This window comes from Poecilia mexicana, unplaced genomic scaffold, assembly GCF_051168715.1.
Source record: "Poecilia mexicana isolate PSO_F unplaced genomic scaffold, ASM5116871v1 scaffold_17, whole genome shotgun sequence".
In the NCBI taxonomy this organism is placed as follows: domain Eukaryota; kingdom Metazoa; phylum Chordata; class Actinopteri; order Cyprinodontiformes; family Poeciliidae; genus Poecilia; species Poecilia mexicana.
In genome coordinates, this window is record NW_028263386.1 from 19,925,872 (window position 1) to 19,953,001 (window position 27,130).

The 27,130-nt window shown below is 41.7% G+C and overlaps 1 protein-coding gene across 1 annotated transcript in view; it reads right to left on the reverse strand.

Moving 5' to 3' along the window:
• Nucleotides 1-27,130, reverse strand: part of chd7 (chromodomain helicase DNA binding protein 7) — an 87,761-nt gene that overhangs the window by 7,048 nt on the left and 53,583 nt on the right. The window contains exons 9-32 of the mRNA XM_014987039.2: nt 26,612-26,726; nt 25,818-25,901; nt 25,570-25,707; nt 23,840-23,961; nt 22,914-23,157; nt 20,087-20,263; nt 19,720-19,863; nt 19,519-19,617; nt 19,261-19,429; nt 18,952-19,168; nt 17,858-18,053; nt 17,239-17,406; nt 16,938-17,117; nt 16,713-16,823; nt 13,928-14,139; nt 11,724-11,923; nt 11,229-11,388; nt 9,108-9,197; nt 6,911-7,014; nt 5,213-5,342; nt 4,488-4,603; nt 3,158-3,578; nt 2,856-3,064; nt 245-1,210 (exon numbers count right to left, since the gene is read on the reverse strand). Coding sequence (XP_014842525.2) covers nt 245-1,210; nt 2,856-3,064; nt 3,158-3,578; nt 4,488-4,603; nt 5,213-5,342; nt 6,911-7,014; nt 9,108-9,197; nt 11,229-11,388; nt 11,724-11,923; nt 13,928-14,139; nt 16,713-16,823; nt 16,938-17,117; nt 17,239-17,406; nt 17,858-18,053; nt 18,952-19,168; nt 19,261-19,429; nt 19,519-19,617; nt 19,720-19,863; nt 20,087-20,263; nt 22,914-23,157; nt 23,840-23,961; nt 25,570-25,707; nt 25,818-25,901; nt 26,612-26,726 — 4,772 coding nt within the window. The remainder of the gene's footprint in view (nt 1-244; nt 1,211-2,855; nt 3,065-3,157; nt 3,579-4,487; nt 4,604-5,212; nt 5,343-6,910; nt 7,015-9,107; nt 9,198-11,228; nt 11,389-11,723; nt 11,924-13,927; nt 14,140-16,712; nt 16,824-16,937; nt 17,118-17,238; nt 17,407-17,857; nt 18,054-18,951; nt 19,169-19,260; nt 19,430-19,518; nt 19,618-19,719; nt 19,864-20,086; nt 20,264-22,913; nt 23,158-23,839; nt 23,962-25,569; nt 25,708-25,817; nt 25,902-26,611; nt 26,727-27,130) is intronic.

Consider the following 27,130-nt stretch of genomic DNA (forward strand, 5'->3'; position numbering starts at 1 on the left):
GGAGAGAAACAAAGTCACATTCCGAAGTCTTCATTTAAAAAAAGATCTTTTAAATTGTTATCAAGGGATCCAAACTCATTTTATTCTCCTTTCTTGGAGCTGATGCTCATTAAGACACTGACGAGTCACAAGGGGAAACACCAGAAATAGGCCGGGAGCTGGGTGTTGGGGTCAGAAGAGAGATGGGGAGACGGGGGGGAAAGAAAAGCAGCAAAATAAAAGCAAATAAAGGATGTCGAAGTACCTTCAGCCTGAGAGGACTTCTCCGATTTGTCATCTTCATCCAGCCTCTCCTCCTCCTCTTCCTCTGGGCTTTTCTCAGTTTCAGCAGACTTTGGAGATTTAAGACATTCAGAAGTCTCCTTCTCCTCGCCGTCTTCCTCCTCTGCAGTCTTGGGGCCAAGTTGTGCTTCAGCAGAGGATTCTGGGAGCTCAGCGCCAACGTCTTTCTCGTTGCTAAGGTGATATTCAGGGCTTGCGCTGCTCTTCTCTTCTGTCATGTCGTGATCTTGGTCATTTGTCGTCTGACTTTCTGGTTTCGTTTCGTCGTCGTCTTTCTCAACTTTTGGCAAAACGTCTTCAGCTTTGACCTTCATGGGTGAAGCGGCTGCCTCCTCTTTCCCTTCATCAGCATTGTCCTGGTTTCCCTTTTGCTCAAGGGATTCAGTCTTCATACATGGAATGTTGCTGGAATCTTCCTCCTCCGTTTCCATTTTTACCTCCACTTCTGTCTTCTCTTCTTCCATCTTTACAGCCTTCCCTTCTTCCTCCTCTTTAGCTGCGTCCACGGCCATTTTGGCGGCAGCAGCGGCACTCTCCAGCTCTGCAGCCGTGAGAAGTGGCGCAGAGGCCGCTTCTGTGATCCCCATCCCGACTTTGCCGAGTTCTCCGAGAGAGCCGATGCCGCCTCGCTGAGTGGTGAAGCGCTGGTGGGCCTCTAGGAAGCCCAAGGTGGGGTCGTTGAGGATGTGATAATCCGTACGGCTGACGCCGTGTTTCGAGGCCCCAAGGAGGAGGTCACGGTCATGGCGTCCGCACTCCCACCACTCGGGCAGGTCTGGAGACGGCTGGCAGAGCTTGAGGCGCTCGGACAGCAGCGGGTGAGGGAGGACCTGCTCTCGGATGCGGCGCAGCAGCTCGATGCGGTACAAGGTGCGAGAGGCGCGCTCCTCGGTGATGGGGTCAATGATCAGGGTCGGGTCTGGAAGTTCTGAGGAAAAAAAAAAAAAGTCAGAAGCTAAGAGAGACAAACATGTAATGCCTTGCAAAAATGATTCCTTTTTCACGGTTTGTCTCATTATAAACACAAATGGCGGCGTTTTGGAACAAAGAGCTTAATTAGCTTAATTATAAATCGTAAGGAGAATGATGCAATGATTTCAACATATTTTACAAATATATCTGAAATTTCAAAGGGAATTTATAATCAGCCACCCTGAGTTAGTACTTTGCAGAATCAAAACTTTTTACATCTTTAGATTAATGCTTCCTGCCCATTATTGTGCATAAAAACTAGGGCTGGGTCTTTAACGTGTTAATTTTGATTACATAGATTTTAACACATTAAAAATTTTAATTTCTTTGTCAAGTTTTTTTTTTTTTTTTTCCAGGGGGAACCTTCGTATTTCCTCGTTTCTGGTACGCCTGTAAATGTGATGCACAAGCTACATCTGGTGATGTTAGCCCACACTTCTAAAGATTTTTTTTAAGCTGCCCAAATGATCAGTGATTTCTGAAATATTCATTGAATAACAAATTAAAAACAATATCTTTGTTCATATATATAAAATCAATTAATTGCACTTATTTACAGAACCTCCAATTAACTACTACAAATAAAGTCCTGCCACTAATAAACCACCTCAATTTCAGTCAGATTGGGTGGAGAGCTTGAACAATGTAAGAGTCCTGTCATGGATTCTCATTAGGGTTTAGATCTAGACTTTGACCATTCTAACATATACATTTTTTTTTTTATCTAAACGCTTCTGTTGCTGTACATCGAGTGTCGTTCTGCTGGAAGCTCAAGTCGTTAGCAGCCTCTAACAGGTTTTCCTCCAGGATTTCCCTGGACTTAACTTCATCCATCTTCCTAATAACTGTGACCTGCTTCCCTGTCTGCAGAAGAAAAGCATCCCGACAGCACAACGCTGCCAACAGTGTTTCACCCTGAGGATCGTGTGTTCTTGGTGATGAGAAAGGCATTCGGCATGTTGACCAAAGAGGTTAATTTTTTTTATTCTTTCTCCTTGTGCCATCTTTAACGGGACTTTGGTGGATTTCTTCTTGCCACTCTTCCATAAAAGCCAGAACTGAGTACAACTTGCCATGGTAGATGGACGGTTATGTTAAGGTGGGTTAGCGGTTTTGTGCCATGTGCCGTTTTCCATTTACACACAAGTCGACTCTTTTTGCTACTACTGAAGGCCTAAATTGGCTTCCTTTAATTGATTTTAAGGGATATGAAAGCAAACAGGTCTAACACAACTGCATGGCACAGATGTTTCGGATAAACCCAACCTTTCAGTTGTAGTGTGACAAAAGAATAAACCACTTCTGTGTTTTGTGTCATGAAGGTTTCCCCCAGAAACCTCGCTAAGCCCGGCAGTCATTCATCCAGCGGCCTGCTGGGTTTTTGGGTTAAAAATGTTTAAAGTTGACAGAAAAATGTAAAATATTACTCATAAAATTATGAGTTATTAAAAGATTGGAAGATTAATATCTGAACACCAGCTATAAAGTCTTACAAAATGCAAATAATAAAAAAAAACAACTTAAAATAAATAAGCAATTCTGAGCCTGGTGGGAAACCCTGCATTATGATCAGTAAAACTTTCACAGCTCGTTTCTTTTACCTGTCTCGGTCTTGACCTGCATCCTGCAGACCCGTTTGCACATGGCAATGAACGAGTAGTAATATTTCTCCAAGCTCTCATCTGTTTTCTTGTCCAGCCGGGCAAACGCTCTGAACTGGGCCCAATCAAACTTTTGACGCTGCGTATCAAACACGACTCCAAAGGTGGACACAACGCGGTAGAAGTCTGCCTCTTCACGACGCGTCCATCTGAAAAAGATAAAAACAAATACCCATAAGGTGTTAATAAGATCAGGTTCATTTTAAAACTCTGCGCAGTCTATCCGTTGAACACAACAGTACCTTTGTCTCCTCTCTCTATAGTACAGGGATCCATCAGACATCAGGGAGTTGGCCGTCATCACTGGCGAAGTCTCTGGCAGAAACTGACCACCTTTGGCAAAATAAGCGCTTCCTTTAGCCAAATATGGGCTTCCTTCTGTCATGAACACCCCCGTGCCATCCTGGATGTACGTGGTGGCGCCTCCCGTTTCAGGAACCATGGGGATGGAAGGCAGGAACTCCCTGCGTCGTCGGCGGCGACCGTCGGGTCTGTTGAGTGCCTCCTGACGGAGCTGCTCTCTGCGGTTGGAGCGCTGGTAGGCCGTGATCAGGCGGCGAAGCCTGGCCGTCAGGGCCGAGGCCGCTGGCCAATAAAGTCGCTCGCTGGAGCCAGAAGCTCCGCCCACAGACGGCACGTTTTGGCCGTTCTCACCTGATTTGACTGCGAGGGAAGGAATAAAACTTGATGTATTTAAACTGTTTTCATAAAATCCCCTGATATGCATCTGCTGGATACAGGCAGCTAATAAAACGCCGATATTTTATGTCTGCTTGTATTTTGTTCCAGGTTTGATGGATCTGGCTCCTGTTTGGACAGCTTAGTCCAGTAACTGTAACAAACTGGGACATATGGGACACATAAAGCGACATTTGTGAGCTGTTAAAAAAAAAAAATAAAAAGAAAAAAAGAAGCTTACATTTGCAGGTTTAATGATGTGTTTTATTGGAAAATGCTGAATTGTTCTTCTGCCAGTTGTTTAGAGCCCTCACGTAATTTATTACAAATTAAAGTTTTTTTTTAATTTATTTTAATATTCAGTTCTATTAATTAACATTCATTTCTTACTCACAGAAAGACCTTTAAAGTTTTCATTTAGGATGAATCCATTTTATTTGGATGCATGGTCTGTTGGCTAGTCTATAAATTCCCTCAAGTCAGGAACTGTTTTAGGTTTGGTGCTCATTTCAGTGTCATTTCTGTTTTAAGCACATTAACCTTTTTATTTAACATTCTCAGTGAATTATATATAAACCAGGCAAACTCATAAAACAATTACATAGACATGCGACAGTTACACTTATTGCCTTTTATAGGAACACATTGTTTTTAGCGTCGGCCTCGGGGACCAACTAATATGAATTTAAGATGTCAAAACTGTCGTCTACTGCAGGTAAGATATTGACTACACGTCACCTTTTACCAGAACCTAACTTCAAAAATCCTAAACCGCCCCTTTAAAAGTGATGAGTCGGAACACATGAAGCAAATCCTTAAAATTGTATCAAACCTTTGCAGTTTATTGGCCAATATTATTCTTTTCTCATCATGATTTCCACTGGTATAAATTACCTTCAGTCTCGGCTTCAGCTGCATCGTCTTTGTCGTCCAGGGGAGAGTTGGTGAAATCGTCCAGGTCATCTTTGAATGGCATACGTATCGGTTTATACTCCGGATCCTCATCCTCACTAAAGACGTAAAGAGATAACCAAGAAATTAACTTAAAATTTAAACAAGGAGTTGATCTAATGACAAGTTATCATTAATGCTTCGGGTGGACGATATGAACTTTAAGTTTTATAGCAATATTTTGTGGTGTTATTGTGATAACGATACCATTTATTACTTCTTTTTTAGATAACTGTAAGATACTGCTATGGAAAAACAAACCGTTTTATAATATACTTCTTTAGAAAACCAGTCACATAAAAAAGTGTGACCTGTTCACAGAAACTGCATTTAATCACATTTTCACATTTATTGACGCTTGCATTGAATAAACAATGGAAAAAACACTACAATACCTTTCATTCATCCAAACAATAACTGGAATTTATTGTGCCAACAATAAATCTAAATTCATCACGATAAATGACAATCGATACGATAAATCCCCACCCCGAATTAATTTCTTACTACAGAGGAGAAAACATCAGATGCTAATACAATACAAAGTGTCGCGTTCAGTCTATGCAAAAATGAAAGAAAAAAAAAAAAAAAAAAAGGTAAAACTCACAAAAAGAAGCACTAAATAAGCTTTGGTGAGAGCAGGGCTGCCTTTTGGTCAGCTGTCTTACCCCTCAATGCCATCTGCCATCATGTCAGAGCCCCTCTGTTCAGCGGCGATCGCTTTGGCGTCTGGCATGCCCACTCGCTCCAAGAAGCACAGGGCAGGGTCGGCACGCATGGAGTTGTACTTCTCATAGCCTGAAGAGATGGGGGAGAAAAAAAAAAGAGAGGATGATATATATACGAATGCCAGGAACACAGGTCTGAAGGTGTGGGAGAAGCTGTGGTTCACTTCAGAGAAACTAAAAAGGTTAATTTTAACCAAGGCTGAAGGCAAACTCTCGGGAGGAAGGGAAATAAGTTGTGCTTTCTAGCTTAAGTGTTCAACAGACGGAGAGCTGTGCAGGCAAACGCATGCACACACAGCGTCCATATTAAATGAAGGAACAGACAAAAACAGCAGCAGAAGGGCAGACCCCAGGAGCCAGCTGCTGACAATACACAGCCTGCGTGCATGCGCTTGTGCACACACTCGCCTCTGGCCTGCATGTGCGCGCACCGATCCAAGTGAGCCTGCAGGTGCTTATTTGTGTCAGAGAGAGGAGAGGGAGGGAGAGAGGGAATGAGCAGGAAGAGGAGTAAAGTGTGTGCGCGTGTGTGCATGTGTTATGGAGTCCTGTGAAAGTGAGCTACTGAGTGTGATAAACTCTGCGTGTTTGTCCGTTAGGAGCGTTCAGGCAGAAAAGATTGGAACGTGCAGATCCTACTGAGACGCATCAGGAAGTACAGGAGAGGGAGAGAGGAAAGAGAGGGGAGGGAAAAAAAGAAGCGGAAGGAATGAGAGCAAAATGTGAAGGAGGAAAAAGAAGGAGGGAGAGGACAGGAGGAGGAGCAGCTCAGCAAAACAGCCACGCCATCTCTTTAACCTTTCATTCATCTCTCTCTTTCTCTCTCTCTCCATCAAATTTCCATTAGGAAGATGTAAGGCAGCGCTCCTAACCGTCGCTCCGTCTCACTCTCGCAGCTCCGCGCCCGCAGCCAAACGTTAATCATCGGGGCCTTTATAGGCCATCACTCTTCTGTATGTGTGTGCCGAGCGTTGTTTGGTGTCTGCGCACAAAGCTGGGTGAGTATGCGTGTGTTAGTCCCCCTGAAGGGCCTCCCTGGTGAATAAGGATTATGATTAACTACGGGTGAGGCCTTTTGTGTTGCGCTGTGTGTGCTTGTGCGTGTGTATGTGTCCTAATTGAATCATAGAAGGCGGCAATGATGGAAAAATTATAACAATTATTCCAAATTAATATGAATGAGGGCCTCTATATAAAGCAAATCAACTCTGAATGCATTAACCAGGTCCACACCCATTGGTCGGTAATAGTTTTAACGCAACATTTTCAGATGTTTAAAATAATAAAAACCTGCAGGGTAGAGAATTTGGTAGTGAAATGCTGAGGTAAACTTTGTTTATAAGTCAACACCTGTAACTGTGTGTGTTTTGTGCAGCCAGTGGTGAAAACAGCCATCAATCACCCTCCCAACTGCACTCCGAGCCTGCCAGCTGCGTACCGCCGTCCCCATGGCAACACCAATCAACTGGTGGCAGGACAAGCGGGAGGTATGAGCGCTCGCCCAGTGTGTGTAGCTGCTTGCGTGATGCTTACTCTGCTGGAAGCCACTGGAGTGTCTGAGTGTGTGTGAAGGTGTTGACATTATCCAAGCGTGCAGTTGTGTGTGTGTGCGTGTGTGTGTGTGTGTGTGTCTGTTACCGTGTTTGAAGACGCCGATGAGCAGGGACTTGTCAGCCTCCGTGTCCCACCAGTCAGCTGGGACCTCAGCGTGGAACGGCTGAGGGATCCAGATATCCAACACGCTGAGGAACAGAGACGACAGCACATTATTATCAGCCTGAGCTATTAGTGGGTCCTTCAGTATGAAATCGGTTTAGCATATTCATCCAGAAAAGGAAACATCTAAAGACAACACACTTTTATGGGACTGAGACATTAAAAGCTGACAAAAAATTTAAAGTACAGGCATTAGTTCACAAAAAATGGTCCTTATATACTGGAATACCCAGGATGTAAGGAGATTTATTAAAAAAAAAACAATTTGTTAGTTTACTACTGATATTACATGTTTGCTATTTTTTTTACTTTCAAATCAGTCTGTTATGGTAAAAGGGGAAAAAAGTATTTTAAACTATCTTAGTTCTCATGTAGCAATGAGCAGTTCATGAAGAAAAAATGGAAAATGCTGCAATCTGAGTTGGCAGGTTGAAGCTTTACAAAAACCAGGAATCAGATGCTGCTATCAAATCTTGTACTGAATCCATTTTGAACCCATTTATAAAGTTCTCAATTGTCATAAAATGTCTATTTTTAAGAAGTTTAAGCCCCTCAAACTGCATTTCCTTCTAGTGCAAACACGACCGCAATACAAAGCTAAAATGTAACTCTATAAAGGGAAATACTAATGTTCTTCCAGTCACTTCGAAACTCAACTTTGGTTTAGAAATGGCATCAAGTAATATAATAAATTAAATAAAAAATTGTCTAAGATATAGATTACTCACTGGAGCTATCGCTACAAATTTTGCTACATCATTTCCAACTTCAAAATAGGAAATTTCAAATTCTTAGAAAATGAAGGAAATGCACTTTAAAAACACATCCAAGCAACCACGCAGAGATTATTTTATTATCGCTTAAAACGTTTGGAAAAGGCCAAATTTCGTTGATAGCTTTAAAATTCCAGACAAGATGGTGGAAAATTTCTTTTTCTTTTCCGAAGTGGTGCTCGTTATAATAACCACTGCTCTATGAGTCCAATCAAGACCATCTGGTTTTGACCATGCACGTAATTAAACTTTTTTGTTTTTTTTTTATGCCTAAACATAGAATAATTGCACAAATATCCTCCATTGTGGGAAGTGAATTGTATATCCAGCCATTTCTGGAGAGAAAGGGTACGAAACACAATAGGAGCAGAAAGACTGAGGGTGACAGGAGGAGAGAAGAAACCGGGGAAGCGGTCCCTTATCTCTGCAAACAGCAGCATGCCTGGCCTTGGCAAAACACACACCAAACGTGAGCGCGCCAAGACTGGCATGCTAAATCCCCCTGGCATATGTTGGCACGATGGCACCCCGTATGCTCTTGTCTGGCACGCGCTGACAAACGCACACACATTCGGGTCTGTCACAGTAGCCATTGGAGGAAGGGAGAGGGGGGGAAGAAAGAAAAGAAAAAAAGGAGGTGGGAGAGGAACAACTTTGAGTGCACATGCTCCCCATTATAAATGCATTCACATCTGGGTGGCGGGGCAAGAGGGGGATGGGAGATGAGACTAAAGAGCACTGCTGGAAGAAAGAAATGGACAGATGGCAAGGAAAATGTAAAGTGAGGAAAAGACGGATAAGGGAGGGGAGGGGTCGTCAGGAGGAGGTGAAGGAAGCAGCTCCTCTAACGTTTACATCTGGACCGCTGCACTGCAGCGCTTGCTGCCATATTGGACCCAAAAAACCTTCTAAATAGGTCAAATGGTGATAAAAAGCTTATTTTTTCCAGATAAAGTGTGTTTTGTGTCATCAGAATAGGAAGCCTTCTGCCAAAGAGGCCAGTAGCACACACTGAAATACACTTTAGTAATAATTCATCACTTGTTCTTAAAAATATCCACTCATGGCATGATGCATGTGAGCTACAGAGTCTCTCCATTAGCTTTTAAACTCCCTTTTGAATTCTAGGAAAATTCCTCTGCAGAAGCAGCATGACGTCTTTTTCTCCGTCAGGTAACATCAGGTTGTCGTACCACACACAGGGTGAGGAACGTCATGGATGCACAGGACGGTTATGATACTATAATAACACCTTTCAGGTTATTTACGGCTTCAAAACTCGAACTTCAGGTTATGCTTAACTCTTGTGTGAGGTGAGAGAAAGCTGACATGAGGAGTTCACCGACCTGGAGTCGGCTCCTTCCAGAATGCGCTCAGCCTGGTCGCCGATGACTTCCTGCCGCAGATAATACAACATCCGGACTCTCAGCAGAACCCTAGAAAATGGAGAGAGAGAGAAAAAAAAAAGACTTAAAAAGTATCTCTTTTCCAGAGTTATTAGCTGAGCGAAGCTCTGTTGGCTTGTGACAATTTCACAGTTAATTATCTTGTATTTAATGTAGCAAAGTGAATTAATTATGTGGGGTTCCAGGCAATTTCCAGAGTTTGTACTGCTTTTTATCATAGTAAAAACATGAATATAAACGTTTTCTATGAGCTCTCCACAGCAGTCAATCTAAAAAAACAATAAAGCCATGAATACCACAAACAGATGGATGGATTTGACAAGGAGGCAGAATGATACAACTGTGTTTGGAAATACAAAGGCCACACTTTATTTTCCTTTTTCTAGCTAAAATATACCAAATATTTTTTTCCCCCACATTTCCAGACAGCAGATTAACCATATTGATGTTTTTAACTAGTTTAAAGTGCATTTGGGTGGTAAAAAAAAAACAACAACAAAAAAACTGCAAATATGCAAAAAACTACAAAGGGGATCCACTTTTTCCCTTTGTTGCTTTTGATCCCCAGTCGGATAAAATACAGTAAATTTGAACCCGATATGATATATTCCAGTTAAACAGGTCGTAGTGAACAACAACTAAGAAAATAGATTCTGTATACTAAACGTCATTTAGGTGCATCAGAGTAAAGGGAGTTGAATACAATGGATGTCCATGCATATTTTTATTTGTAAAAACTGCAGAAAACTTCCACTTCACAGTCATGTGCTTGTTTGCGTTGGCCCCCCCCAACACCTCACCCCCTGACAAGCTATGCTACAGTTTGTGGCGGTAATGTGACAGATGCTTTCCAGGGGTTGCGGGTGGAATAATTTTGCAAGGTATTGAAATTTTACAGCGCCCAGTTATGTGATAATTATGTTTTTGACATTTCAACTCTCAGATGGAAAATCTGACACACTTCCTTCTGCACATCAGAGTTCTGCTACTGTCATCAAATGAACCGTCCTTCCTCTCTCTTTCTCTTTCTCTCTCTCCCTTCGTCTCTCTCTCTGGACACAAATTACAGATGTTCAGCATCGCAGATCGCTGCGAGCATTTCCTCCGGAAAAGAGAAATGAATCACTCCAGGCAGCCGGCAGCTAGAGTCAGATGTAATCTCGTGACACTGGGAACACAGCTCGCTATCTGGGAGATTTGCTTCACTGTAAACATTTGTCACCAGATTTGTCACCAGCAAGAAGCAGTGTTGGGAGCAAAAGACAAGAGGGGCCGAGGCGGAGGCTGAGAGGATGGAGCAGTGCTGGAAGGAAGGGAACAGAAAGTTTGGAGAGGAGCTGAAGAGGAGGGGGTGATGAAGACAGGCCTTTGCACCTCATTCTCCGTGCGTTCGTGTGTGTGTGTGTGTGTGTGTGTGTGTGTGTGTGCGCGCGCGTGCATCAATGGCATAACAAGTTGCAGAGCGTGTGTGTGTTTGTTGGCAGGCTGTGTGTGCTCATCCATCAATGTGCCAGGCCTGATTAGCCACACAACGCTGTGCTCCAGCCTAGCAGATGGCACCACATAATCACCCCCAAGTGTGTGTATGTGTGTGTCTGTGTTTGTGAACGTCTTTTACCCACTTCCAACAGGTCTGCCTGCCTAGCACCTGGGCTGGCACCCAGCCAGACATACAACTACATACACACACACACACACGCGCACACACACACACAGAAACTTCCCTGTCAAGAAGAAGAAAAAAAAAAAAAGAATATCTTGGAACTGAATTTGGAGGGCAAAGAAGCATATCTCCCTGACAACAGGGGAGAAATCTGACCACAGAAGTGTGTGTGTGTGTGTGTGTGTGTGTGTGCGTGTGTGTGTGTGTGTGTATACGCCTTTTTTTTTTTGTTTTTTTTTGTTTAAGTTTTAGATGCACATACTGAAACCAAAACATCTGCCACCTAAATCCTTGCCGCATTTATGAAGCAAATTTATTCTCCATCAACTGGCTGCTGGATGGGCTTTTAAAATAGTTTGAAATAACATTCTATAAGCTGATATTTAACGAAGTCTTACTTGTTACAGTGATGTTTCAGGTGCCTCTTGTAGCTGTCCTCCTGCAGCAAATGGTCAGGGTTGCAGGTGGCCAGCCAATCAGCTCGTGGCGTCTGAGGAGGAGGAGTGGTCATCTTGCCCTTCTTCCCCTTCCTGCCCCTGGGAACGGGGGTAGAGAGACCTGGGGAAGGTTCAGAAGCATCTAATGAGCCAAATTTTCTTTTATGAGAACTTTTCTGTTATTTTTTTACAATAAAACTTTTATTGGCACACATTTTCAAATCTGGATTTCAAAAACATAAACAACAGGGCTGATGCGCAATAATATGCAGAAAAAAACTGTAGATATTTTTAATGTCTTCTTTTAACGCCAATGTTTTAGTTTTAACTTTATACCCCTGGTTCGGATCGTCTCCCTTTCAAAGAACCGACTGCTATAGAAACGTTTCACTTTGCTGTTTAAGTCCAATAAAACCCAGCGCTACATGTTGAAACCGGCAGGATTGCGCATCTCACCAGAGTGATTTGTCAGCGTCCTGGTGGTGCCGTCTTCGCTCGGGGTGATCAAGTCCCAGATGAAGCTCTTGATGTTCTCGTCGCCGCGGTAATGCAGCAGACAGTAGGCCAGGAGAGCCCTGCAGATCGTCTCCACGTCCGCCTCCTTCAGGGGACGCTTGAAGCGGCCGTGAGCGAGGATGTCGCTCCACCTACCCCAACTGCAGAGACGCATGGGAAGACGAACTGCCAGTGAGTCATAGTTGCAAGAACCGGCGATAAATTACTATCGGAAACTAACGATACGCTGCGCTATAAATCAGAATAATTTACTGGCTCCTGAATGGAAATTTAAGATAAACAGGAAGAAATGTGATTTTTCTTTCGTAATACTGGGATCTAGTGGAAGTCAACGTGACCCTCATCCATCATGAATATTTACACGCATCCACCTGATTTGCTCTACATCCGCTTGTCTTTCTCTCTTTCTATCTCTCTCTCTCTCTCTCAGCCCAGCCTTCTATCACTGCTTGGATCCCACACCACGCATTTTACCAGTCTGCTGACTTAACCACTACTGGCAGCCCAACTAGTCCCACCCAAACATCCCTCTGAGTGTGTGTTTTCATGGATCACAGCCCATCTCCCCCCACTAACTAAAGACCCAGTGGCTGATGTGGATTTCCTCCCGCTTTCATATTTCTTTTTACTGCTGCTTCTCAGTATTCACTGAAGCATGTGAGTTTGTCTTTTTCTAGAAAATGGAGGGGGAGGCCAAAGGAAAGAGATGAGGAATATATATATGGGAAAAACATGGCTGAACAGAGATGACGGGCCTACTCAGACAGTGTGTTTTTGTGTCCTACAGCCCGGGGCCACAAGACTAGACTGTAACAATAACAATGCTGATGTCTCACTAGCATCACTGTTCGTTCTTTTACACACACACACACACACACACACCAAGCAAGTGAGCCATGAAAATGGAAGGGCTCACCAGATAATTAGAATCTGCAGTAAGTATGTCAGCCAGGCTGCGTGTAGGACACTGTGATGCTACATGCTGAATGAGTTTTAGTTCAGACGATTCTGACACATTAAAATTGATCATTTTATTGGTTTTAAATCAACATCCGTGTGTGCGACGTCTTAATCGGCTTCACTGCGATTTCTGGTAGGCGTCATGGATTCCCCCGCTGCATAACGATAATCGAATGGACGGCAACTACTTTTAATCTCCAGTTCCTGGTGTACAGCTTTCCATTGTACTCAGAGTGTAATGGCAAAGAAGGAGAAAATGTCAGAGAAATGTGGGTTAATTGTAACTGACATCATCACTGCAATCGCATATTTTCCTAAAATCAAGCAGCCCTGATCTAATCTAAATACGTCTCAGAAGAAATTGTAAAGGTTTTTTTTTTTTTTGGGAGATTTCTGAAAACCACAAGGGGAAAGTAGGTATGCACAGGGAAATTTGGGGGGGACTTCTCTTTAAAAAGTGGAGGTGTGAGAGAATAAATATATGTAAATACCTCGCCCATATTATGTGAGTCACTAGGCTAAGTGAGATCACAGGGGGAGCCAATGAAATTGAGCACATTAATATAAAGAGGTATAAAAAGCCATAAATTTGATTAATATTGTACTGCAGCCTTTGATTTACAACTAAAAACTTTTTAAACTCAACCTTTAATTTAGACTCATTTATTCAGTTGGTTAAAAGAAAGTAATGATTGATCATGTAAATCCCCTGGGGCATCATTACTGTTACCTGAAACAGCCTGTTTATAATAAATGCAGCAACATTTTATCAACATTTGACATTTTTTTAGGTTGATCCCTGCTTCTATGAACTTATATGTTTATGGCTCTTATTAATGAGGTGATGCAGTCGCCTTTCCTTTTACCCAATGGCCACAAGGCAGAACGACTGCCCATATTTACATTGCTGCCTCACAGCGATCGGGAAGGCAAGAAGAGATCGTGGAAGAAGCGAGACTGTTCACAAGGTAAAAGTAAAACAAAGTATCAACCATTAAAATTGTTTAAGTAAAAGGATACATTTTCCTAAATTTTTTATTTTTTTTTTAAACAAGTGTATCAGTAAATGTCGCCAGCACTTTATCATCGGTTTCTTATAGTTTCCCTTTGTTTAGAAAACAGCAGTTCGGTCCAGTTCTTGGGCATTAGAATAAAAAAAAAAAAAATGTTAAAAAGTGACTGACCCGTAGACCAGCAGGTTCTTCTCCACCCTGAAGCACTCGGACCGGGGGTATCCCTGCGTTTTGTCTTGAGGCCGTCGCTGTTTGGACGACGGCTTGCTGGGCTCGTCGTCGTCGCTCTCCAGCTCGGAGAACTCGAGCATCTCGTCCTCTTTCACGCTGCTGTAGTGCCGCGTCTGCTTCCTCACCCTGGGCGTGTCGATCACCAGAGTGTTCTGCACATAAAATCAGGACAGCACTTTCAGTTGAGCATTTCTTAAGCCTGCATATGTTTTTATTCTGCCACCATCTTGTTCTAGAAAAGGCTCTGGGTTTTATTTCAGACGGACTAAAAATCCAACCTCAACATTATGCAGGGCGCCTTCTGTTGCACCCCTCTGAAATGACCCATCTGTAAGTTCCTTGTACGTGCCGACTGCCATAACTATTGTAAATGCTGCGAAAACATGGCATCTTCGGCCCTGAATCTGATTAATTGGATATTTGGCTCTGCTCTTCATTGCTGATATCGGGGAAATTTACCGTCTAGCTCAAACATAAACTGGCAGTAATTATGTTGTCTAATGAATTACATTTTTGTTCAATTAATTAGATTTTTCACTCCCTAGCAGCCCCATTAATATGTGCAAACAGGGCCGTAGTTAGTCCCACAATTATCACAGAGCTGCAGTCATTTCCATTTTAACGTCACACAATAAGAAATCCCCCGGGGAACGGCCTGGATTCACGCTCGCAGAGGTGGATTAAGTGTTTCAGTGGAGGGCCCTCAACGAGAGAAGCGAGAAGTACACAGAGGAAAAAAGAAAAACAGAAAACGATATGAAGCAGGAATATAAAGACTCCGGTTAGCAGAACGTGCAAGCCAGCGTGGAAGAAAGTAGCGGAGGCCTTGTTTCTGTGTGTGCATGTGTGAGCACAAGCCTAAGTGATATCTCTGTAGCCTCAAGGCATCTGCGCTCTGTTAAGTGGAGCTAAGCAGCTTACTCTCCCTCGCTCGCTCAAACACACACACGAGAGCAGGGAAACATGGGTAATTAAGGAAGAGAGGAGATTCCCAACTGTCAATATTAATCTCCCTCTTCCTCTCTCTGTGTGTGCTTCCCTCCTGTCCTGGCCGTCTCCTGCTTCCAGGCCATCTCTCACACACACACACACACACACACACACACACGCACACACACGTCCTCCTAGTGTGTGGTGAGAGCGCGCATAATTTACCAACGTGACCCCACTTTATCGTAAGGAGATGCACAGCAGTGTGTTTGTGCTGTCTGACGATCTGCCTTTACCACGTGATCTTATGAGGACTTGGGAAAAATAAACACATTTGTGATTCCAGCGTATCTACTTACAGGCTTAATATAAATGTTTTGAAAATGATTTAAGGAGGAAAAAAATAGAACTATAAAGCAGCAATAACTAGTCTACAACTGGCAGTCAGCATCAGTACTTTTAGCTGATCTTTTCTCTGGTTGAATGCAGATACTGTAAGCGGTGCAGCTGCCGTCTTGAAAAGAGATTGTAGTTCTCAGCGAGTTTCATTATCCAGTTAAATAAAGGTTTTTGTTATTATTATTACATTTAATTAATGAAACATTTTAACCAAAAGATAGGAATGCTTTCCTCCAAACTGCTGTGTTTACCAGGAGTTTCCTGGTGGCAAGGAAACTTTGCTTATCACACTGACAGGGAACAAAGAGTCTGATTCACGCCGAGTTGAGTATAAAGCCATAAAGCTGTTTTAAAGGTTTCAAAGGCCGGCCCAGTGAGAAGTAAACAAGATAAACAGGCATATGGACACCCTGTAAAGTTGGATTAAAATTACAGAGACAAAATAAAGAAATATATGAGCAGCTGAAGTTATCACACACAGACACTTCTAGTGAACCAGTACGGAAGAAGAAAAAAAAAACTTTTTTTTAATTATTTATTTATTTTTTTTTTTATTACTGGTGATTACATCCGATATACAACTATGTTTACTCCTGAATAAGTGTTTGATAAAGACTGATTAATGCTGTGTTCATTTGTCAATATGCAGAATTTGTCCAAAAGGCTGAATTTATTACATTAATTTTAGTCATATACTGTCTACTTTCTTGTTATTTTAACAAAATTATAATTTCAACCAGATAAACATCTATAGTCTACGATTAGAATTGAAATAAAGCTTTTAATTGAAACAAATTGTTTCTCTTGAAGTAGCACTCAGGACAGAACTGGAGGCTATGTTTGATCATTTCCAGCTTGATGTAATATTTGATAAACTTTGAAGGGCTTAATTTTGTTTATTCTTTTCAGAGTAGCACATTTTATAATTAAGGTGTAAAAATTTACTATTTTTTTGATGTATTCAATGTGGAAATTCTCAGAAAAAAATACCTATTTGTTAAAGAAAATAAATTATTCAATAGAGAAAGGTAGCTCAGTAGCTTTTTACTGCTGCTGCTACAATAAGCCAACATTGGTTATTACAGTTGCAGTCGTCTATAATATTTATTATTTTTGATTTGACAAAGCAAATGTTAGGCCAGTAACTTTGATCAGTGGAGCTCCTTTAGTGTCCATGCTGACAGCTAAGGGTTTATTAAAATTCCCAAATCCGTCTCTTTTTTTTTTTTTTTTTTAAGAGAAAAGTGGTAGTTGCTTTCTTCCAGCTGACCCGCAGTGCACAGCAGCAGGTGGAGGCAGTGGTTGGATTGGAGAAAAACCCCCAAAATTTCTCTAGAATCTAAGATTTTGACACAGAAAGGTTTCAACAGGAGGACGCGCTCTGTTGGTGTCGTACCCGGCCGTTGATGGCGTCCATGTCCAGCTCTGCTTTCTTGGCCCATTTCTGCCAGAAGTCTGGATCCTCCAGAGAAATGTCTGTTCGGTTTCCTGTTGCAACGAAACTGGCCTGCAGGCAGATGAAAACATGTTTGTGTAATTATGACACACTTGGCTTCGCACACAGAGAGTACAGGCGCTGCTTGAGAGGAAGCAAAAATGAAACAAATGAAAGGAATTTCACCTTTGCAAACGTGGAGCCTTTGCCCTCCGACTCGATGGTGATGGTGTGGGTTCGTCTCTGGAGGATCTGGTCGATGTCTTCCTCGCAGAATTTCGAGCCTTCGTCTTCTTCGTCCATCAGAGCGCCATAAGCGCCTTTTCTCAGTAGGTCTTCAATCTCTTTCTTAGACAACTGCTGGACCTGGACACGGAGTTTTAATTGGAGAGAATAATCAAAAGGTGGTCAAAAACAAGTCAGATTCTGAAATCAGACATCTTGGCCAGGATGGTAGGGGTGTGTGAGAGGATCTGGTGGGACTCACCCCGCTGTTTGCGTTCTCTCGGCCGCTCATGCTTTGGAGGACGGCCTTGTCGAGCCCGAGCTTCAGACTGGCCTTGTCAAACATCTCCCGCTCGTAGCTGTTCCTGGTGATCAGGCGGTAGATCTTCACCGACTTGGACTGGCCGATACGATGACATCTCGCCTGAGCCTGGTGGAGAGTTTTGAGACTTTTTTTTTTCTTTCCCCAGTTCACATGTCCCACTGTTACCAGTGGGACATGTTCCTACCAATCAGAAGACTAAATAGATCGTCTGGTGAGCGAACAGATTGGCAAACAGTCGGGATGGATAATTGGGAAAAGTGGATGAACAGAAATGAACGGATGCAGGAATGGATAAATGGATGAACTAACTGACAGATGGACATTAACCAAACAATTAGGTGGTTGGGCAGCCAATTATCGGATGAATAGACAGAAAAATCTAGAAACAAATGTTTTTTGCCATGTTTTCCCCATTTATACCCATTTGAATATAGAAAGTACCTAAACTGCTTATTTTTCCACACAAGATCCACTCCGCAAAGGAATTCTATTCTTAAAAATATAGAAAATGCCAGATGCAATAAAAAGCGACCCAGTGGCAGCATGGGGTGTATACCTGAAGGTCATTCTGAGGGTTCCAGTCAGAGTCGAAGATGATGCATGTATCCGCTGCGGTTAAGTTGATGCCAAGCCCACCGGCTCTGGTGCAGAGCAGGAAGACGAATCGGTCCGAGTCTGGTCTGGAAAACCTGTCGATGGCCGCCTGTCGCAGGTTCCCCCGAACGCGTCCATCTATCCGTTCATATGGATAGCTGTGTGGAAAAAAAGGAATGAAATAAGTTCAAACAATAACAGGAAGTCTGCTTAGTAATCTCTGTCAGCTTTATTTCCATTCACTTTAACACAAAGTTGTACTTTTTTTAACCTACAGGAAATCAAATTGTCATGTTATAGAAGTTCTTTCAAGGAAAGGCTGGTAAAATTAGACACATTTTTGATGTTGGAGGACATTTGTCCACAATCAGTTACTATTTAATTAAGCAGATAAAGACTATTGCTAAATGTCTACCCAACCATCCATGCGTTCCCTGCTTTACCAGGAAGACGACAGATATATTTGTGGCGTGTCGAATAGAGCAGGAGCTTCTTAAAGAGACAGAGGTCAATTTCTAGGTGTCAAATTGCGAAGTCAAATTTCATTTAAATCATGTTTGATACATCCAGGTAGGCCTGCCACGATAGCAAATATTGCTGGACAATAAACTGTCCAAGAAATTATTGTGAGAAAAGATATTATTGTTTTGAGATAATTTAAAAGTAATATACATTGATAATGGCATAATAATGTAAGTTTACCCTTTCAAAGATTAATAAACTTTAATTTTGAGAAGTGATTTTAAATATCCAAAACAAAACATGACCAAAAACAATAAATAAAAAAGGAAATGAAAACCACACACAACCTAAACCATAAATAAAATGGATTATGATGTTTCTGTAAACAAAAACACCCTTAAAAAAAACAGACTGGAAATTATTGAGTTCATTTAAATTTATCATGCACTAGGCTTATATACAGTATTTTGTATTTTAAACTTGATTTTGCCATAAAATGGCGATATGTGCCTGGACAATACATGGTACCTTCCACTTTAAAACCCTTGGTAACACAAGGAAACCTGCATCAAACAGGTTTGTCTCCCTGCTCACCGTCTCTGGATGAGGTAGTCCTCCAGAATGTCCAGGCAGCGGACCATCTGACTGAAAATCAACACCCTGTGTCCTCCGGCTTTCAGTTTGGGCAGCAGCTTGTCGATGAGCACCAGCTTCCCGGCCGCCTGGATCATAGCTTGGAGGGCCATTTCAGGCACATCAATCCTGCCGCCGTGGGAATCCCTGAACTCCTCGATGATCTTCTCCTCCGCTCCTGGACAGCAGACAGGAAAAAGACAATCATCATAAACGGCGTTCTGGGCCAATTTACAGCACTATCCATCCATTAAGGGGCAGAGCACGCACCATTTATGAGGTAGGGGTGGTTGCAGCATTTCCTCAGCTCCATCATGGTGTTGAGGAGATTGGGCACACTAGCTGATCCACTTCCTCCCGCGCCTCCTTTGGACAGGAAGGAGAAGTTTTTCTCCAGAATGGCCCGATAGTATTTCTTCTGGATGTTGGTCAACTCCACCTAACAACAACAAATCGATCGGCTTATCTCATTTCTCCACTTGAGAAGCTTTTCTATAAGAGAAAGCACTTTGAGGGCAAGTCCTCTACCTCTATAATGGTTTCTTCTTTGGGGGCCAGGTTCTTCTCCACATCCTCCTTCAGTCTTCTAAGCATCATGGGCTTCAGGATGCCTTGAAGTTTTTGGACCTGACATACGCAAAGAACAATGTTATTTACCAGGTAATTTATGGGAGACTTGGAGATATTTTCCTTCGTGTTCGCAGCGTTGCGCTGGTTAGCGCCAGCTACCTGTTCTTCAGTCTTCAAGTCTCCAAATTCAGTCATGAAAGTCTGTTCAGACGGGAATCTCTCTGGTTCCAGGAAGTTGAGTAAGCTGAAGAGCTCCTCCACTGTGTTCTGAAGAGGAGTTCCTGTCAACAAGACTTTGTGCTCCTGGAGGACAAAGCAGAGAGAGGATATACAAATTTAGCGTTTCTAAAATTAAAAAGCAGGAAGCGTCTGCGGGACTTTGAAATCCTGGAAAGATGGGAAAGAGAGATTACATCAGCAAAGCCGAAACACTGGGCTAATTAAAAATGAGTCTTCCTTCTTTCTAACTCTCAGTACGTCCCTAAGAAAAAATAAAAAATAAAAAATAAAAATTACATCCACTCACCATATCCATCATCTTGAGCCCCTCCAGCAGCTTGCAGTTGCGGTTTTTGAGGCGGTGGGCTTCGTCGATCACTACGCAGCGCCATGGGATGCTGCGCAGCTCTGGACAGTCGGCGAGGATCATCTCGAAGGTTGTGATGACAGCATGGAAGCGATACACGCCTTTTACTATCTTACCCTGGAGAAATGAACAAGGACAATAATGAAGGGTGCTAAAAAGAATAAGTAACCCTCATTCATTATTGATTCCTGAAATATGTTCGCACAGAATCATCAATCTACAAGTAAAAAGCCAAGCAACACTGTGAAGCGAGCATTTTGAACAAATCTGTCTACATATTTTAGAAAATTTAAAGATAAATTGGATTCTGTGCCTCAACCCAACTCAATAAATTTATTTGAGCGCTATTTAAAACCTCTCCTACATGACATCTTTTAAAATGGGATGACCAGCGCCTTGAATCGTTTCACAAACTATCACATTACAATCACAAACTTCCGTTTATTTAGCTTTTATGTGACAGATCGTGGCAGAGTATTGTGTTAATAAATGTGCAAAATGTCTGACATACATTTTACTTCAGACCCTTGGCGTCAATATTTGCAGCTGAAAGTAATTTGGATTGTGTGCCTACCAGTTTTACAAAGTGCAAAGACAGAACATTTCACCACACACTCCCAATTTGATGGCCCAGTCAAAGTTAAGATGCATCTTTGACCGGAGTTAATATTATTTGATCTAAAACTATAGCCTAGTAGCTCTGGTTGCATGCTTAGGGTTGCTGCTTAACTGGAAGGTGAAATTCCAGTTGTTCGAGGGGTATAAATACTTTTATGAAGCATTGCATTGTGGAAAATGACTCAGCGCTTTAAAGCCTACATCCAAAAACAATTGGATCTCTTAAACAAACACCAGAACATGGGAGTTGTTTTAAAAGTTAGGTTAGCCGCTGAGGCAGGCAGAAAAGCAGTCAAAGGGCCTTGAGGAAGGCTTTGATTAAAGCTTTACTTCTACTACTCCATCTCAGACAAAGCACCAAGTTGTTAGACTGGAAATAATATGAAATCTCAGCTTATGTCTGGTATTTTCTTTATTTCTTTTTCTCCCATATTTGAACCAAAAAAGAAAAAAAAACTAATTTCTAAAAGTGTACAAGCCTCTGCAATTCAATTGCAGCTTTCATGTAGTTATCTATTCCACGGCATAGTTTTAAAACGAGCAAAACAAAAATCAGTTCTGCGTTGCCATGTTGCCCTCAACTTCCCTTCGTTTAGATTTTAATAAACGCTCATTTATGATGAAGCCTGCACATGCATGTTTGCGTAGAAATGTCTCTGGCGTCTCCAGTCTGTGGAGGATGCAGCGGATGGGAGAAAAGAACACAAGGTGCCGTCTTCATGACGACCTGGAGGATTACCTCAGGCAGGATTAGCGAGCGCGCCGGTACTACAGCTTATTTTCTTCGGGGACTCGCTGTGGCGGAGGTTATGCCGAGAGATGTTTGCAGCATTGTACAATGAGAGCTTACAGTATAACAGCTTACAGCTACAGGACTGTAAAGAGCTTAAGTGGCCAAGGAGCCGTGTTCTTCCTCGGCCAGCTCAATATTTCCCCGTCACTGAGGGGGTGTTCAGATGTGCTGACCGATCCATGCAAAAAGGTCTCGTTTATAACGGGCCTCCTGCACATCCCACTTCTCACATGGACACAGTTAACGGATAAAATATCAGGGCTAATAATAGCTGCTGATATCTCCTTAAAAGGACATATATGCTTTATAGACAGAGAACCTGAAAATCTTTTCTTTTATATGCACTTTGAGCATGGAAGTCAAGCAATGTCCAAATATAAAACTGTTTAAAATGTCATTTAAGAAGATGGCCATCACTGCACATCAATAGGAGAAATACTTACTGTTTATACTGCTATGATCAATTTTATTGTTACTATTTAAGTTATTATTACTGCATTATTATTGATTTAGAAAGAACTTTAACATGTTGAAAATGAAGCTTTCTCATAATGGCATACAATAAATACACTACTAGTTAAATGTGGATATAAAAAATACAAAATAAATGTTAAAACCAAGTTAATGTGAATAATAATTTATCGAATGATGATATAGATGTGAGAGGGGTGGGTTTAAAAATAAGTCCATACTTCTACCCACTCCTTTGAATGTGTAAATATACTTTACTACTGTTCTTTTGTTTGCTTTTGTTTCGATTGCTTTTCTTTGTATATATTATTTTACTACACTACGTTCAATAAAGCTAAACTTTAAAAACGGCACAAAAATTTAACATTTCGGGTTGCACCTCCCTAAAACAGACAACCACTACCAAATAATATAAAAGACGTGTGGCTACCAAGAAACAACATGAAACGTAACACAAACTGGAGGGACAGAACAACATTGATACCACAGCAAAGCCACATCTGGGGATGAAAACTACCTGCAAAACAAACAGAGTTTCCTTAAAATAACTTACCGACAGAGACATTACTGCAGTTAAAACTAAAAAAGTGAGACTTTCAGCTCTTTCTATCCAAAGACCAAAATGGTTTACGCAACTGTATGACTAATATCTAGCATCACTGTTCATTTTATTTTATGTTTCTCACCTTTCAAAATGGAAATTATAACTACTAGTCAAAAACAAGGCAAAAGGAAAATTATGTCATTGTAAAGAGTGAAAAATAAATCCTGCAAGTTCATAAATTCTTCTTATTAGCAACTCTTTTAAGCTGTGAACGTAATTTGACTGGGAGAGAATGAGTAAGAAGTCCTGCACAGGCCTTTTTATTTTATTTATTTTTTTACCTGTGCGTCTCTGTAGTACATCTCATAGGCCTGGATGGTTTTCCGGCTGGCCTGGCTGCCATGGTAGACCACCACATTGAGCTCCGTCCAGGTCCTGAACTCTCTCTCCCAGTTAGGGATGGTGGAGAGAGGGGCGATGATCAGGAATGGCCCCTCGATGCTCTTCATGTATATCTCATATAGGAATGTAATGGACTGGATGGTCTTCCCGAGGCCCATCTCGTCTGCCAGGATACAGTTACGTCTGCGGATGATGATGATGATGGTGACGTGGACAGGATGAAAAGTCAAAAACAGATGGATTTTAGATTCTTTGTATTTAGTGTCACTGAACTGCAAGAATTTCTCCTGCTTTCGACGTAGGCGCTCTGTGTACACTGAAGCCCTGATGTTAAATTCCATGAATTTTCAAGACCCGCTTTCATAAAATAAAAGATTTTTTCCCCCCCCCAATCTGGTTCAGCAACGCCAGTTTTCCAGTGGAGTTTGTCAGTTTGCCTTCCACTGCTGTGATCTAATGCAAAAAACACACGGGACACGTTTGGAAAAATACTTGGTAATGCATCTCTGGAAAAGTCTGTCTTCCTCTGCAGCTTGACCATATTTCTTAAATATGTGTCAGATAGTCCAGAAAATCCAACTGCGATATTCACTTTCAAACGGATGACAGGCTCAAACGCACCATTTGTAATCTTTAATTCAATTCCTTCAAGCGCGCTTGCCTAAAAGACTCTCAACATACAACTGGAGAGTGTATTTTACTCCTGGGTGGCGCCAGTGGGGAAACTTAAACAGCAAGATCGAACAGAGACACTTAATGTTAACTTTAATGTCCACTTAAGTCGACTTAATGAAGTGCTGTTTCATGCACAGGACAGAGCACCGGTTAGGAGATTCATCTTGGATAACAATTAATAGTCACTTACGAGTTGTACCAGTTGAAAGTCAGCCAGTTGAGGCCTTCGAGCTGGTATTCCCTGAGTGCGTTGCCATTCCTGTACTCTCTGGAGCTCTCCAGCTTCTTCCAGTCGGCTGCAGAAGGCCGATCCTTGACACAAGTAGAAATGATACGAGGTCGTTAAAGCGCAGAGAGGCTCATTAATCCCCGGTGAATTATCAGGGCGAGGCTCCTGAAGTCGGGGCTGCGGGGTTTAAAGCTCGCTTTTTCAGCTCTAATGAGCAACTTCTCCTGCTTTTGGACGTACGTTACAAACGATCCCCGTCCGCTCACTCAGCTGCTCCTGTGTGATGCTTTTATTAGCGTTTCGGTTTTAAATATGCGGGAAAGTGGTAGTTATGCATCGCCGTTGCTTTCGGTAAGAAGATCCTTTCTGGAAAACTGAGACGAAGATAGCTTTATGTTCAAACGGCGAGGAGGTGAGTTGGGTCGATTTGCACAATCTGCCTGTGATGCGGTGACACATGATCCAGAGAGTCGATGCGGAGAGGAAAAACGAGCTGCCAGCTTGTCAAACGGTACACGACTGAACAATGTGGAGCATTCACAGCATCACAGTAACAGGTTGATGCATGGGTGGATGGAGACCATTTTGAAACTAAAAATATAGACATTTACTTTAGATTTACAGCAAATTTGTACATTTTGTATATTTTTAATTAACCACCTCACATTCCTTTGGACTAGAGTATTTTTTTATAATTACGCAGTATTTATGTTGAAATTTTGGCCTTACTGTACAGTATTTTTATTGTGTTCTGATATGTATTTCATATTCTGTCTTTGAGTCTATTTGCTGTTTTTGCTCATCACTTTGCTGCTGTTGCAAAGAAATCTTTCCATTGTGGGACAATAAAGATCTCTCCGTTTTATTTATATACGACATTTCTAATCAGAATAAATATGGAACCTAAAAAATAAATACAAAGCAGGAAAAGACAGAGGGCAAAGATGTTTGAATAGATGGGTGGACAAAAATAAAAATACTAAAGATGAGATGGTTGGATGTAGAAGGAAGTTGGGGAAAATGTGGTTAAATAAAAGTTGGATGATTAAACAAATAGATGGATATGGATCGTTTTGGGGAATAAACTCTGAAAATACAAACTTTCATCTTTTTCCATAACTCTACAGAGCTTAAAAATTCCCCCAAATTCCCAATTGTTCCAGATGAAACTGTGAAGGAACTCAGTTTTAAGTTCATTTGGGATTTTTCTTCATTGGTTACAGAAACCGCTGTAGAGCAGAAGGCTACACTCTGAAGTTCCTCCTCAGAGGGAAATGAAAATCTAATGCTATAGTTGCCTTCTGACAATAACTAGAGGTTAAATAAATCCCCCTCCAAGTGCCGCCACTGCATGATGGAGCATTTCTAATATCTTCCTTAAGGGAAAACAAGACAGTCGTTGAAAAGACGGACACGGGAGCAGAAAGAGGGATGGAGGAAAAAACACCGCAGCCAGCCAGCTCCCTCTGTTAAGCATTAAACATACTGTTAGTGGTTTGGCCTGGCCACAAGAGCAGGGCGTGTGTTCATCAGCGTGTGTGTTGAGAGCGTACGACCACAAGAACGTGGCCCTGTGGAAACCAGTTAAAGGAGCCGTAAATCTGGAGGAGGAGGCAGCCAGCCAACACACACAGAAACGGCACCGGCACGCCCACCGGGAGGCGGACGGCGCCCGGAGAGCTTCTACTCACCACTCGGTTAGTGTTGGGTTCGCGCGCTGCGATGCGTTCGTATTCATCTATCTTAGACTGGTCGATGTCTGCCTTCAGCTCCCAGGTGGCGTCTTCATAAGGCAAACTGCACCATTTTACCAAATATAAGGTGACAATCTAGATGGAGGAACAGATTTGGTCAACTTTAAAAAAAATAAAAAATAAAAAATAAATTTGTGGTGAGAAAAAACAAGGGATGAGAAAACCAAGAAAAAAGAGCAAAGTACCTCTCCATTTTCATCTGTGCTCTCTGAAACATCCAGGACTCGGTCCACCTCCACATAGTCCGGGTTGAAAGGCTCATCGTCCATCTGCGAGATGGATTAGAAATGAACAGAGTTATTTAATTTCCAAGAAGAAAATAAAACACCAAATATCAAAGAAGGCCGTTATGATTAACAAATTAATCATGACTAATCGATTATTTAAATAATCATCAACTAATCTGGTAATCAATTAATCGTTAGCTGGAATATGCAGCTGAAAGAACAACATACTCAGAGCAGCAAGTAAGTCAAAACTGTACAAACAACATATACATTTTGCATTTAAGCTAAATGAACTTTCATTGTCTGTAAATATGTTTTACACAGAATTCCTCAAGTGCTATTTTTTATCTTCACCTGGCTTTTGTAAATAAATAAATAAATAAATAAATAAAATCTCCCATTGAGCACTCTCTTCCGTCTTGTCCTACAGGTGTACACTTGGGGAATGCTGTGCTACTGCATTTCAGGTAATGACATGTTTATTTTCTTATTTTTAAAAAAAGGAATTTAATTATTTGCTTAATTGAATCTTTTACTAATATTGTATAAAAAAGAACTTAACTGGTTAAAAAATGTGCAGAATATGTCCATTTTTCCCCTGATACATCATCAGAATAATTGATTACTAAAATAGTTGTTAGTTGCATCTCTAGTTTTAAATATTGATGAAAAAACAAAAAACAAGTGGATTCACCATTTTGGTGCAGATGGTTTCAGCAGTAAGTGATGAGGTAGCAGATCTCTGCTCTTACCTCAGTGATGAAGTTGTTGAGTTGCTGCTTGGCTCTGAACCTCTTTATCTTCTGGTGGATTCTCTTGTCCTTCTCCAGCTCCTCCAGCTCCGACCAGCGACAGTGCAGGTACGAACTGAAACAAAACACACACTTCAGAGAAGTTCTTTCAGAGCAAAGCTGCAAATGCACTAAATCTTAGTGAGCATTTTTGAGGTAGTTTCTAGTGCAAATATGTTAGCACACTTGAAATAAGACAAAACTAATTTATAAGTCAATTTTCAGCAAGACGTAGGAGCTTATTTTAAGTTAATAATTGCTGGTTATCCTAATACTTTTTCATCAATATTAAAGGAATTATTGACTTAAAACAACGTCCTGCTTCTTTTTGAAAATAGTTGGTAAGATTTTGTGTTTTTGCAGTGAAGAAATTCACTCAAGCAAATGCCACAGGGAACTAGCTGGGCGAGAACAGGCAGCATCTTTAACATCCCCTTCTCTTCAGGTGAAGTTTGAAAGTGTTATGAAACAGAAATTATT